General features: G+C 39.3%; 1 protein-coding gene across 1 annotated transcript in view; it reads left to right on the top strand.

Moving 5' to 3' along the window:
• Nucleotides 1-16,772, top strand: part of ANO6 (anoctamin 6) — a 126,149-nt gene that overhangs the window by 96,356 nt on the left and 13,021 nt on the right. The window contains exons 10-16 of the mRNA XM_065404068.1: nt 666-726; nt 4,895-5,040; nt 6,794-6,871; nt 10,087-10,312; nt 11,152-11,321; nt 12,187-12,284; nt 14,970-15,100. Coding sequence (XP_065260140.1) covers nt 666-726; nt 4,895-5,040; nt 6,794-6,871; nt 10,087-10,312; nt 11,152-11,321; nt 12,187-12,284; nt 14,970-15,100 — 910 coding nt within the window. The remainder of the gene's footprint in view (nt 1-665; nt 727-4,894; nt 5,041-6,793; nt 6,872-10,086; nt 10,313-11,151; nt 11,322-12,186; nt 12,285-14,969; nt 15,101-16,772) is intronic.

A 16,772-nucleotide genomic window follows, 5' to 3' on the forward strand; every position in this document is an offset into this window, starting at 1 on the left:
CCATTTACATCCTGCAGAGATGGGCTTCTACGTTCAGTTGCAATAGCCTTTGTATTTTCTCTTACACCATCCATGGGGTAAAGTAGCAGCAGTGTTATTCCCCCACCAGTGCAAGATTAATGTTTCTTCAGCACAGCAATATGAAAGGCACAAGAGAGAAACACATGAAAAGGGAAATGTTGGAAGGAAAAGGCAGAAGGGCAACCCCACAATTACCATATCAAAACAGTGTTTTCTTATTAAATAGGTTAATGTTTTTCATGTCACTTCTTGTTTGTCAGAATTACTTGTTCATTTGCTCTGTGTGTGTATGTGAGAGAGAGAGAATACAATGTGTGTGTGTCATGTCAACTGAAATTCCTAGTACTGAAGTACTGGCTCTCCTCTTCCAGTACAGTGAATTGGTGGAACATTGATACAACAGCAGTTGTATATCCTTTTGCTGCATATTTGGCTCGTAGGTTTAATATAGGTTTTTTGCATTTAATTTCCTTGATTTTGCATATTGGAAGAATACTAGGAGGAAAGGTGAAGATTCTTTATTAAACCATGTAAAAGCTCAAAACTAAAATCAAAATGTGCAACATTCTTTCAGCGTTCTTACCCCAAGTAGAAAAATTATTGACCCATTACAACTAAAGCATTTATTTTTTAATTCTTTACAGAAACTGTGTATATTCGATAGCTTTGGAACACTAGTATTTGCAGTATTTATGGGAATATGGGGTAAGTCGATTTCAAGGTTTTGCTTTCTATCTACAGTTTTGTCATCTAATTTTGGGCAGACCTAAGGCATATGCCAAAAAGTGTAGCTAAATGTACAACCATTTCAGTTCCTAGTGTTCAGCAATATTACAAAAGGGAGTTCACACACAAAAATTAAGCATGACAGTAACTCTTTTTAGCATCATTTGGAGACCGATTTCAGAACCTTCAGGGGCAGATAGGAATTGGGGTTTTTTTCAGTGTTTGCTTCATCCTTTTAAACTTGGAGAAAAGTAAGAAGAAGGGATAAGAACTGCCCAGTGTTAAGCCAGCAGGAGCCACATGCTTAAACATGTCTGGCAAAGGACTGTTTTTCTCCAAGGAATCTTGGAGCTGTCTATTCCTACTAGCAGCTGCATGACTGAGAAAGGCAATGGGAAAAATAGAGTCATTTATTATACACTCTAGTAATTATCTCTTTCCTTCTTCATTTATGTAATTGATACGCTAAACATGCAGTAATTACAAGCACTAGGGACATCTTGTGGCAGTGAAAGTGTCTCTTTAATTGGGGTTCCCACTGACTGATTCTATTCTGTACTGGATTCAATGGACAAGACAAAGTTTATTTTTCCAGAAAGTGTCTTGTTTCACTGGACCGCAGAGGCAGAACCAGAATTTTCTTAACAAGGGGGCCCACGTTACCTGCCAAGTAGCAGAGATGTAGTAGTATGTGCTACTTCCCAATTTCTTCATCTACAGGACTCTGCTTTATGCATGCGCTGCTGACCAGGAGGTGTGCAGATGTGGCACTCACACCCCCCACCCCCCCCCGCTTCATAGTGTCACCCATGTCCTCACCAAGCCACAATCTCTTCTTCCAGAGCAAGCCTGGAAGTGGATGTGGTGGAAGAGGCAGCGTGAGATGGCAGCCCACGGTTCAGAGAAGTGGGGAGCCAGGTCCAAGACCTCTCCCCCCTCCTCCCCTCCCACCAGAGAGCTGGGGAGCAGCCAGGACCTCTACTCCCTTCCCTCCCCTCCCACCAGAGAGATGGGGAGCGGCCAGGACATTTCCTCCCACCCCTCCTCTCCCATCAGAGAGATGGGGACTGTGAATTAGTAGTAGCAGCATTGTCTATGGCCAAGGGAGGAGCCTGAGGGCCCCCCCCTTCATTAAGCCTCTGTGGATTGTCCATATTAGCAAGGTTGCTAATTGGCTTTAACTATAGCCCCTTAACCAGAGTGATTACTAGTTGGTGATTAACAAGTAATGTTGACTTGGAAGCTAGTCAACAAAGTTACAGAAGTAAGTTTTATGTTATCAGTGGTGCTGCATGAAGGGTAGTGTACAGAAGACAACTAGTGTAACATTTTAGAGCAATATGTCGGCTTGATAAGGAAAGGTTAATATGCTTGTTATTGTAAAACATGTTCTACCTTGATCTTTTGATAATGAACTTAATATAAAGTGCTTTAAAGTAACTATTTCAATAAAATAATTGTTAAGTTAAATGTGATTCTTTTAAGAACTTTTCAAAGGTATACTACGCTCAAGATACCAGCAGGAAATTCCCTAAATCAAAGATTAGAACAGTTTGATGTTAATTTGATCTTTTTTCTGTTGTCCCAATAGTTAACTTATTTGTAATTTGCCTCTAAACTAGGAGGCGTGGTAGATACACTAGAGGGTAGGGATCGGATACAGAGGGACCTAGACAAATTAGAGGATTGGGCCAAAAGAAACCTGATGAGGTTCAACAAGGACAAGTGCAGAGTCCTGCACTTAGGACGGAAGAATCCCATGCACAGCTACAGACTAGGGACCGAGTGGCTAGGTAGCAGTTCTGCAGAAAAGGACCTAGGGGTCACAGTGGACGAGAAGCTGGATATGAGTCAACAGTGTGCTCTTGTTGCCAAGAAGGCTAACGGCATTTTGGGCTGTATAAGTAGGGGCATTGCCAGCAGATCGAGGGACGTAATCGTTCCCCTTTATTCGACATTGGTGAGGCCTCATCTGGAGTACTGTGTCCAGTTTTGGGCCCCACACTACAAGAAGGATGTGGAAAAATTGGAAAGAGTCCAGCGGAGGGCAACAAAAATGATTAGGGGTCTGGAGCGCATGACTTATGAGGAGAGGCTGAGGGAACTGGGATTGTTTAGTCTCCAGAAGAGAAGAATGAGGGGGGATTTGATAGCAGCCTTCAACTACCTGAAGGGGGGTTCCAAAGAGGATGGAACTCGGCTGTTCTCAATGGTGGCAGATGACAGAACAAGGAGCAATGGTCTCAAGTTGCAGTGGGGGAGGTCTAGGTTGGATATTAGGAAACACTATTTCACTAGGAGGGTGGTGAAGCACTGGAATGCGTTACCTAGGGAGGTGGTGGAGTCTCCTTCCTTGGAGGTTTTTAAGGCCCGGCTTGACAAAGCCCTGGCTGGGATGATTTAGTTGGGAATTGGTCCTGCTTTGAGCACAGGGTTGGACTAGATGACCTCCTGAGGTCCCTTCCAACCCTGATATTCTATGATTCTATGATTCTTAATTAAAAATTGTGATTTTCTGTTTTGGAGTATTGTTCCAAAAATGATAAATGGAAAGTTAAACTGCATAATTACAATAATGCTTACAAGGGTCTGTTAGTAGTCTCATCATAAACCCGCTCTATAAGGAGGTGAATTGTCAATCAAAATTGTACTGAATCCAAGTGAGCCATGGTCCTGATGCCATTTCAGTTGTAATTTTCATTGAATTGTAATACTTTTGTAGATAGACTGGTCCAAATAATTTAAAGAATGATACATTTTTAGCCCTATGATTGCATTGCTACCATTAATATACTTGTTAATAAAGATACTTCTGTAATATGTTCCCTTCAGAGAACTCAAATAACTACAAAACATGAATGAATTAAGCCTCACAATACCCCCTGTAAAGTGGGTCTGGACTACTAAATTATAGTAAGTGACATGCGCAAGGCCAGACAGGATTAAAACCTAGATCTCCAGACTCCCAGTCATTTGTTTTAACCAGTAGAAAATGCCTTCTTAGAATAAACGAAAGAAAAGATCAGTTAAAATACAGACAGAAGAACCCGCCCTGCTCTGAGGCCTGAGTGGTACAAAACAGCTATAAAGTTATCACACCTGGAGGATTCCCTCTATGTAGGCAGCTCCCTCAGTGACAGAGATATCCTAGCATCTCTTGGGCCACACCCGCTTCCTGGCTGCTAGCACAGGGATTGTGGCAGGGGGAGGGGAAGCAGGCTGTAAAGCCAGGACAGCCGTGCACTCCGATAATTCCCGGCTACTGGAACAGTCCCTTGAGGGCCTTTTGAAGCTGGTGCTAATTGGAGCACCGATGAGATGCTCTAAATTACTCTGGGGACCAGACCAGTGGCCCGAGGTAGGGATGGAGGAGCTTGTTCCTCTTTGGTCCACTGGCCTTGCTCTGCAGGCTGATACAGAAGGTCAGGACCCCACTTCCCCTTTTTTGGCCTCTTGCTTGGAAAGAGTAGTTTCTGTGCTCCACAGAGTTCAGGGAGCACAGGGATTGCCAGTGTGAGAGGCCTGTTTGAAGCCATGTAAAGGTAGGAGCCTTCCATCCATGGATGCGCTCATGCAACAGCCTCTCCCAAGCTGGCCCTAGTTTTTCTGTTTATTGCATGCTTGGTTTTGGTGAATTGACTGTAACTGTTTCTGGAAAACCTTTAGTAGGTGTGGCACTAACTCTATAGTGTATAATAAATGGGCATTAGCCTTTTCCCTATGGCAATTTTTTATATGCGCTAAGGTTTTATTTTAAAAACATCGATAACTCTCCAAAATTATTTTCCTTCAATTAATCAAACAATCTGCTTTGAAAAACCATCCTGCAATATAAAATCCAAATTGTTCATATTCTATACATTTTCAGAAAGAAAAATAAACTTTTATGCATTATTTAGCATAAAGAATCCACAGGTTCATATCATAAAAACACCTACATCATTAGAGCAGTAATTAGGTAAAGAAATAGATCCAGTTATTTTCTCCCTGAGAAAGTCTTGGCACTATCCCACCAGCCAGTAAAGGTTATATTCTATGTCTCCAAAAAGTGATCTAAAAAATTAATGATTCACATATTACAGCATAGGAGTTCAAACGCTATACAGTGCACATGTGATAGAGCTCTGTTTGTTTATCCTTTGGTTAGTTACTTTGTTTCTGGAGTTTTGGAAGCGACGTCAGGCTGAACTGGAATATGAATGGGACACTGTTGAATTTTTAGAGCAGGAAGAATATATACGTCCAGAATACGAAGCACGATGCACTCATGTAGTAACAAATGAAATCACACAGGTAAGGAATGTTTTTAGAATTGGTCATACTGCAAACTGTGAAAGCTAGAAATTCAAACAAAGACCTCATGAAAGTGATGGGCCAGATCTTCAACTGATATAAATCAGCATTTCTCCACTGAAGTCAATGGAGCTACCTCAGTTTGCACCAGCTGAGGATCTGACCCGATATGATGATCTAATAAATTGCAGGCCTAGCATTCACCAATCTGTATCAGGCTAAAATGTGAGGCCTGGGGCTCACAGAAATCAAATTTATCATTGCAACTGGTTGTACCAATTACTGCAACATTGGGACTGGCGACTTTCTGTAATTCATAACACCAAGTGAGAGGGTGATTACTAAAGGGCAGTTTCCGAACAGCCAGAGGGACTGCAGTAGAATGATCTGGTGCCACAGAATGGTACCTCTAAACCCAGGTAACAGCCTGGCATTGAATAATTTTTGTTGTGAGAAGCCCACAGTGGTCACTGATAGGGTTGCCAGCTTTGGTTGGACATATTCCTGGAGATTTCATCACATGACATAATATTTAATTAGTGGTTAATCTTTAATTCCTGGAGACTCCAGGACAATCCTGGAGGGTTGGCAACCCTATACTCGCTGATTGTTCATTGTTCTTGAAAGCCTGGAGACATGCCAGGAAAACAAGACAAAATGGAGGAAGAGAAGTTGCATTTCATACAGTATTCAGACTTTGTTATCCAAAGGTGTCTTTGAATGAGAGAAGCACAAACAGGTATTATGGCCAAGCATACATGGATGCTAATAACATTAATGAGTTCACCTGGACAGGGATAATTCTCATTCTAGTGAAACACAATACACATTTCTGAGGCTCTTAGTTTAGAGTTCCTTTTTTTTATACGTTTTCAAGTGGCTTTAGCGGCTCACTCCAGCTCAACTGTCAGGTTTTTATTATTTTTTGTTATTGCATCACTACCGCAGTTACCTGATCATTTGCTTTGCTTTCATGTTCTAGTCATACTATATTAATGTTTATAATAGAGGACTTGAAAAGTTCCAAAACTAGACTGACATGGTTAAAAATCTACCCTAAGTGGCCCCTTCTGTATTATAATCTTGTGCTACAGGATACCTGGTTTTATTAATAAGCTTATAAAATTTACATTATCTTTACTACACAAGGATAATTCTAAACAATTCTTAAGGTATTTTTAGATAGAGAAGATTTGGCTAAAAAATAATATTTTTGCCATTATACAGACCTTTCATCTGAGTGTCTCAAAGATTTTTTAAAACATCAGTGAAGCCCCATTACACCTGGGTGAGGTAGGCATCAACCCCATTTTAGAGGGCGGTAAACTGAGAGGCAAAGAAGCTGAGGCCTAAATTTTCAAAGTGTCCACTAATTTTGGGTGACAGTTTTTGGATGCCAAATCTCAGGTACATAGCGACCTGACTTTCAGAAGTGCTGAGCACCCACTAATCCAGCTGATGTGAGCAGTGGGTGCTTAGCACTTCTGAAAATCAGGTCCCACGTTTCTCAAATTGGGCACCCAAAAACTGACACCCAAAATCAATGGACATTTTTTTTTTTTTTAAGCGTTGGCCCACATGAATTGCCAGGGGGACCTGGCAAAGATGTCACGTCTGGGAATAGAAACCAGGATCCTGATTCCCATTATTGTGCCCTAAACGTATCAAAGTGCTTAACAGATCACACGAAAAATATATTTAAAAGAAGAGCAGATGTATGATTAATCCCCTTCTAAATCAACTCTCTTTCCAGCAAGAAGAGCACGTGCCATACACTGCCTTTGGAAAGTGTGTACGGATGACCTTCGGTATAAGTGCAGTCTTATTCTGGGTAAAATTCTATTGATCTTATTCTTTAATATAATGTACTTCTCTTTTCAAATAATAGCTTCATGAAAAACTAAACTATATATGAGTCAATAAGTGACAGGCTGGTTTGAATTTTCAAATATGGATGTTTAAGTTGCACCCAAAAAGCATCTGCACACATGCCCAAACACATAACTGCTTACGCCAACCATACATTTGCATATGCAAAACAGATATTCGTGCATATAAGTTTATACTTATGCATATTTTGTGGCTACAACTTGTGGGCTATGTTTGAAAATATGGTCCACTGTTTCCTCCATCAGCATTTTCAGATACAGGTTTTGCTGGTAGGTGAAACAATGGATTACCTTGGGGACAGACCTGGTTGCACTTTCCCCCCCTTCTTCCCAGTTTCTTTCATTGTTGTTCCAGCCATTCGGTTCAATAGCATGTCATGGACGACTGGGCCTCTTTCAGCTTTTTTGTTTCACTTAAAAGAGCAAAGCTGGGAGCTCTTTGATTTTCCCAATCTTGCTACTTTAATTAAAACTAAAAATTGAAAGAAGTCCAGCCATCCATGAAACAATATGTAATATGGTGGGCAGGCCCAGAAAGGCCATCTCTAAAAGCTGAGGGCTCTAATATATTGCATGCTCCCAGAGCCTGTACAACATACTGTAGCCGGAAAACCATCACCAGTGATGGGAAATGAAGCTGGAGCACAGGGACTGTACAGAATGCTGGCTGGCCAGCAGGGAAGAGGCTATGCTCTGGGTTTTCATGTCTCGAGCACAGTGAAGAAAATAACTAACTGGCTGGTTGGGGTTCAGAATGCTGGGAGAATCTTGTAACATGTATTGTGATTTGGTTTATTACTATGGTATTATGTCTATGGTGGGGGGGGCAGGGGATAAATGTCACTTTACAGACATATAAGAAGAGAAACTCGCTGCCCTGAAGAACTTACAATCTAAATAAAAACTAGATAGCTAATAAGAAATAAAAATGGGGAAAGAAGCAGATATGACAAAAAACAAGGAGAAAGAGAATACTGAACATGAAAGTATTATTTCAACCAATGCAGATGATATGACTGATTAAAATTAGGGCTGTCAAGCGATTAAAAAAATTAATCGTGATTAATTGTGCTGTTAAACAATAATAGAATACCATTTATTTAAATATTTTCAATGTTTTCTACATTTTCAAATATATTGATTTCAATTACAACACAGAATACAAAGTGTACAGTGCTCACTTTATATTTATTTTTGATTGCAAATATTTGCACTGTAAAAAAACAAAATAAATTGTATTTTTCAATTCACCTAATAAAACACAGTAGTCCAATCTCTTTATCATGAAAGATGAACTTTAAAATGTAGAATTATGTACAAAAAAAACCTGCATTAAAAAATAAAACAATGTAAAATTTAGAGCCTACAAGTCCACTCAGACCTACTTCTTGTTCAGCCAATCGCTCAGATGAACAAGTTTGTTTACATTTCCAGAAAATAATGCTGCCTGCTTCTTGTTTACAATGTCACCTGAATGTGAGAACAGGCGTTTGCATGGCACTGTTATAGCCAGCATCGCAAGATATTTACATGCCCTGATGGGCTAAAGATTAATATGTCCCTTGATGCTTCAACCACCATTCCAGAGGGCATGTGTCCATGCTGATGACGGGTTCTGCTCAATAACGATCCAAAGCAGTGCAGACCAACATATGTTTGTTTTCATTATCTGAGTCAGATGCCACCAGCAGAAGGTTGATTTTCTTTTTTGGTTGTTAGGTTCTGTAGTTTCCGCATCAGAGTGTTGCTCTTTTAAGACTTCTGAAAGCATGCGCCACACCGCGTCCCTCTCAGATTTTGGAAGGCACTTCAGATTCTTAAATCTTGGGTCAAGTGCTGTAGCTATCTTTAGAAATCTCACCTTCTTTGCATTTTGTCAAATCTGCAGTGAAAGTGTTTTTAAAACAAACAACATGCTGGGTCATCATTCGAGACTGCTATAACATGAAATATATGGTAGAATGCAGGTAAAACACAGAGCAGGAGACATACAATTCTCCCCCAAGGAGTTCAGTCACAAATGTAATTAATGCATTATTTTTTTAACGAGTGTCATCGGCATGGAAGCATGTCCTCTGGAATGATGGCCGAAGCATGAAGAGGCATACGAATGTTTAGTGCATCTGGCACATAAATATCTTGCAATGCTGGCTACAACAGTACCATGCGAAGGCCTGTTCTCACTTTCAGATGCATTGTAATTAAGAAGTGGGCAGCATTATCTCCCATAAATGTAAACAAACGTGTATCTCTGTGATTGGGTGAACAAGAAGTAGGACTGAGTAGACTTGTAGACTGTAAAGTTTTACATTGTTTTGTTTTTGAGTGCAGTTATGTAACCAAAAAAACCACATTTGTAGGTTGCACTTTCATGATAAAGAGATTGCATTTCAGTACTTGTATGAGGTGAATTGAAAAACACTACTTCTTTTGTTTACAAATATTTGCACTGTAAAAATGATAATCAAAAATAGTACAAAGTGAGCACTGTACACTTTTTGTATTCTGTGTTGTAATTGAAATCAATTATATTTGAGAATGTACAAAAACATCCAAAAATATTTAATACATTTCAATTGGTATTCTATTGTTTAACAGTGCAATTAATTTTTTGAGGTAATAGCGTGAGTTAACTGCGATTAATTGACAGCCCCAATTAAAATGTGCCTGTTTCTCTTTAGGGGCAGTTGCTTTTTTCTGGCCACAATCCGCAACAACAACAATACCTGGCTCATATACAGTGTTTTTCCTCCAGAATGCATCCTACCGACTGTGCAATGCTGTACATGGGGTGTTGGGAAGAGAAGATTCTTTTCTAACCCAAGGAAGTGACCATCACATTCCCCAAAGCATGAGATCTGATTACCTTTCTCCTTATCTTAGCTTGCATAGCTACAAACATTATCGGTCATAAAATTATCCATCTCTTTTTCCACAGGTTGACCGTATGCTACACAAAGTAGTCTTCTCTTTTATGGATTCTAAATTTACTGTGTTTTATCTTCACAGAGCATCCCCTTGCTCTCATATTATGGGGTGGGGAGAAAGAGGGTCCAATTAGTTTCACTTTGGCCTTCGTAATATATATTTCAAACCACTGTTTTTCCCAAGCCATATGATTTTACCCCAATATATATATATTGTATTCTATTTTCAGATTCTTTTGATCGTTGCTTCAGTTATTGGCATCATCGTCTACAGACTCTCAGTTTTCCTTGTGTTTTCTGCAAACCTGCCACGGCACATTAATGGAACAGAAGCAATTCAGAAGTACCTGACTCCCCAGGCAGCCACTTCAGTAACTGCTTCAATCATCAGTTTTATAATCATCATGATTCTGAACATCATCTATGAAAAAGTGGCAATCATGATTACTGACTTTGGTAAGTTTATGCTTTAGCTAGGAACTATAACAGAAAACAACATCATTCCTATAATAAGGACCCCAGTAAATGAATATCTACACCAAGTATTTCAGAATTTTCCCTCTATAGCATGCAATGACTTCTAAAATTTTTCAAATACAGCTTTTCACTTTCATCAAAGAAATATATTTTACTCCTTGCCTAAGAAATCCTTGTATAGCCAGCATGAAAGATCAGTTGTTTACAGCTTTGTATTTGTGAAACAGACAAAGCTAGGAAGATTACTATAATACCCAGGCTTTATGAAAACAGATCAGTACCGCACAACACATTCAAGTACATTAGCTATTATTTATGGAGAGAACAGCCCCTTTTTTGTAAATAAATAGAATATGGTCACTGGTCCAATGCTAGATGATTTTCTCTCGTTATTAAACAGATAACCATTCACAAATATTACTATCCTTTCCATCCAGGCCATCTACATTAAAGTAGCTGTTCTACTTTAGATGTGTAAAGTACTGGTATTTTAATATGGTTTATTTCCGTCAGTTCAAAGTGTTATGTTTGTTATTTGTTGAGTCTGCGAGGATTTTCTCTTTCTACGAAAGTGATAGAGAATTGTGTTGCTCTTTTTCTTTTAGCGTCAAAGAACAAATTCTTTCCTCTTTACAATAGTCTTATAATTAACATAATGGCTACATTGTATTAGGGACCCTAAACAATCTAAATTGTGCTGTAAATTCTATTCAAGCGTGCAAGGCACATGCACATTTTTTGACAGAGGCACTAAATCTGTTCAAATATTAATTTTCTTTTCCTTTTTGTTTTTTGGTGTGTTTTTTTTAAAACTACAGAACTACCAAGGACGCAGACTGATTATGAAAACAGTCTGACCATGAAGATGTTCTTATTCCAGTTTGTCAACTATTATTCTTCATGTTTCTACATTGCATTCTTTAAGGGTAAATTTGTAGGATTCCCTGGAGACCCAGTTTATTGGTTAGGAAAATACAGAAATGAAGAGGTAAGAATCCACTATAGTGTATCTTTTTTTTCTTAATTAACAATGTAAGATATTAGCCTAGGGCCTGATCTACAGTAAAAAGTTAGGTCAATTCCAGCTACGGCGCTCAGGGGTGTGAAAAATCTACACCCCTGAACAATGTAGTTATTTTGAGCTAATATCCGGTGTAGACAGCGCTAGATCAACAGAAGAATTCTTCTATTAACCTAGCTACTGCCTCTCAGAGAGGCAGATTACCTACGCCAACGGGAGAACCATTGTAGCATTTTGAGTGTAGACAAGCCCTAGATCTTCAGCTATTGCCAAGGAGTGTACAGCACAGAAGGGGAGTTCAAAGGTAGCCTTTGCACTTCCCCAGTTCTAGGCCAACTGTGTGCTGGGCCAGCCCCTTAGCATAATTTAGAGTAGCTTCAAGGTTTCTTAAAGTTACTTAGGTTGTCATTGACTCACTAGGGACCACTGTGGAATAACAAAGACCCAGCCACACTCACTTTCCCATGAACACCTGTATCAGCAGCAGAGAGAGGGTGGTATAACATCCTTAGCACCAGCTCTCCACCATCCATGGATCCCCCTCCACTAGAGTGATCTTCTTGTAATGACAGTGCAACACAGAGAGGCTGTATGATCTGGGCCATTGTTCCATTGACTTCACTGGTATCCTGCCCACTTATAGCAATGTCAGATTTGGTCGGTTGGGCTTTTTGTCTAAATTATCAAAGGGATTTGTCTCAATTGTCTTCGCGGATTATTTTTAAGGTTAAAATAATGTAATTTTTAAAATTTTAGTATATATTTTATTTAAAACACTTTAATCTTGCCTGAAGAGTTATGCAGCATTTTTCATACCTCTTTCAATCTTTAGTGTGATCCAGGCGGATGTCTCCTTGAACTTACAACACAGCTAACAATAATAATGGGAGGTAAAGCAATTTGGAATAACATTCAAGAAGTGCTTCTTCCGTAAGTACCTAATGTTTTTTTAAAAGTGACCTAATGAAACAAAAAGGTCAAATATTTGATGGCTAAGGCCCTGCTCCTGTTTGAAGTAAGTGGGCATTTAGATTTCAATAGCAGCATATGCTCAGGCACCTGGAGAACAAGACCAACATTTTCCATGGTCTCCAACTTGGATGCCATTTTTGGGTCCAGCTTGAAACGCCTTGGGGCCTGATTTTTCAAAGGTGCTATCGATCCCCAGTTCCCACTGAGTTCAGTTCAAGTTGTGGATGCTCAACACTACCGAAAATCAGGCCCAACATATCTCAAGTTGAGTGCCCAAAACTGAGGCAACCAAAACTGGAGGCTACTCTGACAATTTTCACCTTATTATTGCTTTAAATGGCATACCGCGATTTAGTATTTACTGTTCTATGTCAGACTTTCCACAGAACAAGTGTTTAAAATGCTATTTTAGTTTTTTTAATATATTTTTGTAGTTGTATTTTGACATTCACAGCTCTGTTCATATGACAGACATTCCCAAAGGGTAATGTTGAATGTAAATGATACAGTAAAACTGGAGGCTGCATGTCTTCTGTGTAACTTACACAAAGGTTATTCAATAGTATTGCCCTCGTCAGGAGACAGGGAATGATCTAAGTACAGAAAGCAGGAAAAGGTATAGCGAAGGGAGGTGGCGAAGAGAGGGAACCAGCACGAACTCATTTAAATACATATCTGATGGAGTTGTAATAGAAACTTATGACATTTCTTCACCAATCAAGTATGCACAATCGTAAATAATAACAATTATCTTGAAAACTGGAGGTGGGAGTCCTAGAAAATAGGGTCAGATCCTGTTCCCATTTACACTAGTGTAAACCCAAAGTAACTCCACTGCCTTCAGGAGAGTTACTCCAAGTGTACCCTGTTGCAAATATGAGCAGAATCTGTCCCTTAGAATCAACAGGCCTGATTTTGTGTATTTACATCTGTAGATTAAAAAAAATTGCCACAGGAGTCAGTTTTTCCTGCATCAGGCTGACAGCCAAAAAGTCTCATTGTGCTAGTTGATTTTATTTATGCCAGTGATTGTCCCAGTTTGCTTAGCCAGTTATCTGTTCTTCCCATTACTTATGCCTATCCATCACCACACACGATGTATCACCACTTGCAACCAGTAGTCAAGTCCTAGGTTTGTGCTTCCTTCCCAGATCAATTCTTAACATGACCTGGTATTGCTTGCACTTGAAGAACTAGATCCACCCAATTCTGACATTTTTAATCATTGCAACAGTAATGTAACAGGCATTACTGATGCTTTAGGATGAGAAAAGTTGAATTGTGAAGATTAAAATGTGTCTACATACGGTGATTCAGAGGAGCAAGTGGAGTATGCAGTGAGTTGGGTATGCATCAGGGACTTTTATTATTTATTGAGCACTGATAGAATGCTCAAGGCTATACAAATACAGAAAACAAATGATCCCAGACTCAAACATCTTGCAATCTAAATCAGACACAAGCAAACAATACATGGATTGAAGGCAATGAAGGAGAAAGATTAGGAGACAGAGAGCATGCTGTCTGACAAATAAAGCTGCTTTAAACAAGATAACACTCAGAATATTGACAACCTTATTAGGGAGTGTAGATTTGGGGCCTTGATAACAGGTGGCTGGGCAGGAGGGAAGTGTAAGAGGAGATGACCAGGAAGAAAATGTGGAGAAGGGGATTGGAAATAGGGAGTGACCTAAAACACAAATATGGGTAAAGGAGACTTAGAAATGGAGGAAAAGAGAAAAGGCCCAAATCTTGCTTCCATTGAACTCCTATTTGCAATGATTGGGCCCAAAAACTGTAAGTAAGATGAGAAAGGAGGAAGAATAATGTATAAAGGAAGAGTGTCACATTTTACTTGATATTAAATGGTTTCAGATTCAGTCTCAGTGTATCTGTTTTTCAGGATATATTTAAGGACTACTTTAAGCCAAGATACCACAGTGAGGGATGCATTAGAAGTTGGATTGATGGGAAATTTGGAAAAATATTGAAAAAGCAATTCTTCCTGTGTATTTTAAGGAATAACACATATTTTGTAAAACTGTGATGCCTCATGCAAATCTTTAAAAGCATTTGGCTGATATCTCATTTTGTATTTCTCTTATTACAAATGGAAATTTTCTCTTCCCTTATTATGAAGGACATTTATGTGCAAACAATACCTTTTTTTTCTTTTCTTAAAAGCTCATCTGCTGCCACTCCTTATTCTAAGGTAACAGATAGAAATAGTTATAACTACATCATCAATTTTCCTAAATTCTGGTGCTCGCATTTCAGACCAAGAGCTTTTGGGGAGGAGGGATTAAAAACTGTACAGTCTGAGGAATATATTGGGCCTGGTTCTCTGTCGCCTTTTCGCCTGATGCTGTCATTTACACCAGTGCAAAGTGGGTGTGAAATACTAACAGATCAGAATGGTAGTGTTGTACACCCACTTTGCATTACTGAAAATGATTGCACAAGGTACAGGGCAATAGCGAATCACAGACCCATTGTTTGTATTAAGGAGTTTCAGTAGTTCAGTTATGATCAAAAACCAATTTTCAAACTTGGCTATACCACCAGAGCAAGATCTTTGCAATAGCTCAGCCTTTGGCAGAGTAGACTAACAATGTGAGTCGTCATTTTCCTCCTGACTGATAGCTGGGTTAAGAATCTAATTGGAAGATGTTGCTCAGCTGCCAGATCAGAAAAGACTATTCCCCGCTGGGAGCAGGACTACCATCTGCAACCCATTGGAAAACTTGGATTGTTTTATGAGTATCTGGAAATGGGTAAGTCAGCAGTGCAATTCTGATTCGTATGAAATATTTTCAGGACCCAAAGGTGTTTTTTTTTTAAAAGTCTTCAGATAAATAATGTCTGATGATTTTATAGATAGTGTAAACATGTTATAGAGATTAAAGCTTGTGCAAAATGAATAAAGGTAAAAAAATTTGTTAGTCTAAATCAAATAAATGACAATCCAGTTTACAACTAAAGACGATATGGCTTCTGTAGCTAGGGATTGTATGACTAAGTCTGGTGCCTCTTCATCTATTACCCTATCCACAGGTCAGGGGCCAGAAGACTGTCATCTTCAACTCCAGCACTGCAGCATGACATTCCTATACCAGTTTACTGTAGATTTACAGCAGCTTTCAAGTTTTTGCTTTTTGGAAGCTGTCAAAACTTTAATTTCTTTGCAACCAGCCATACTTTAATAGTATTGTAATCATACTTATTTCAGCACACAAACACCAATAATGTGATTCTTAATTGAGGCTTTTCAGCATAGCACTGGATTAATAAATAAATTTACATGCCTGAAAGATAAGAAGGCATATAAAAAAAATTTAATGGTAAATTCTCAGAATGGAGAGGGGTAACTAGTGGTGTTCCCCAAGGGTCAGTCCTAGGACCTATCCTATTCAATTTATTCATAAATGATCTGGAGAAAGGGGTAAACAGTGAGGTGGCAAAGTTTGCAGATGATACTAAACTACTCAAGATAGTTAAGACCAAAGCAGATTGTGAAGAACTTCAAAAAGATCTCACAAAACTAAGTGATTGGGCAACAAAATGGCAAATGAAATTTAATGTGGATAAATGTAAAGTAATGCACATTGGAAAAAAATAACCCCAACTATACATACAACATGATGGGGGCTAATTTAGCTACAACGAGTCAGGAAAAAGATCTTGGCGTCATCGTGGATAGTTCTCTAAAGATGTCCACGCAGTGTGCAGAGGCGGTCAAAAAAGCAAACAGGATGTTAGGAATCATTAAAAAGGGGATAGAGAATAAGACTGAGAATATATTATTGCCCTTATATAAATCCATGGTTCGCCCACATCTCGAATACTGTGTACAGATGTGGTCTCCTCACCTCAAAAAAGATATTCTAGCACTAGAAAAGGTTCAGAAAAGAGCAACTAAAATGATTAAGGGTTTAGAGAGGGTCCCATATGAGGAAAGATTGAAGAGGCTAGGACTCTTCAGTTTGGAAAAGAGAAGACTAAGGGGGGACATGATAGAGGTATATAAAATCATGAGTGATGTTGAGAAAGTGGATAAGGAAAAGTTATTTACTTATTCCCATAATACAAGAACTAGGGGTCACCAAAAGAAATTAATAGGCAGCAGGTTTAAAACAAATAAAAGGAAGTTCTTCTTCACGCAGCGCACAGTCAACTTGTGGAACTCCTTACCTGAGGAGGTTGTGAAGGCTAGGACTATAACAATGTTTAAAAGGGGACTGGATAAATTCATGGTGGCTAAGTCCATAAATGGCTATTAGCCAGGATGGGTAAGAATGGTGTCCCTAGCCTCTGTTCGTCAGAGGATGGAGATGGATGGCAGGAGAGAGATCACTTGATCATTGCCTGTTAGGTTCACTCCCTCTGGGGCACCTGGCATTGGCGACTGTCGGTAGACAGATACTGGGCTAGATGGACCTTTGGTCT

This window comes from Emys orbicularis, chromosome 1 (assembly GCF_028017835.1).
Source record: "Emys orbicularis isolate rEmyOrb1 chromosome 1, rEmyOrb1.hap1, whole genome shotgun sequence".
In the NCBI taxonomy this organism is placed as follows: domain Eukaryota; kingdom Metazoa; phylum Chordata; order Testudines; family Emydidae; genus Emys; species Emys orbicularis.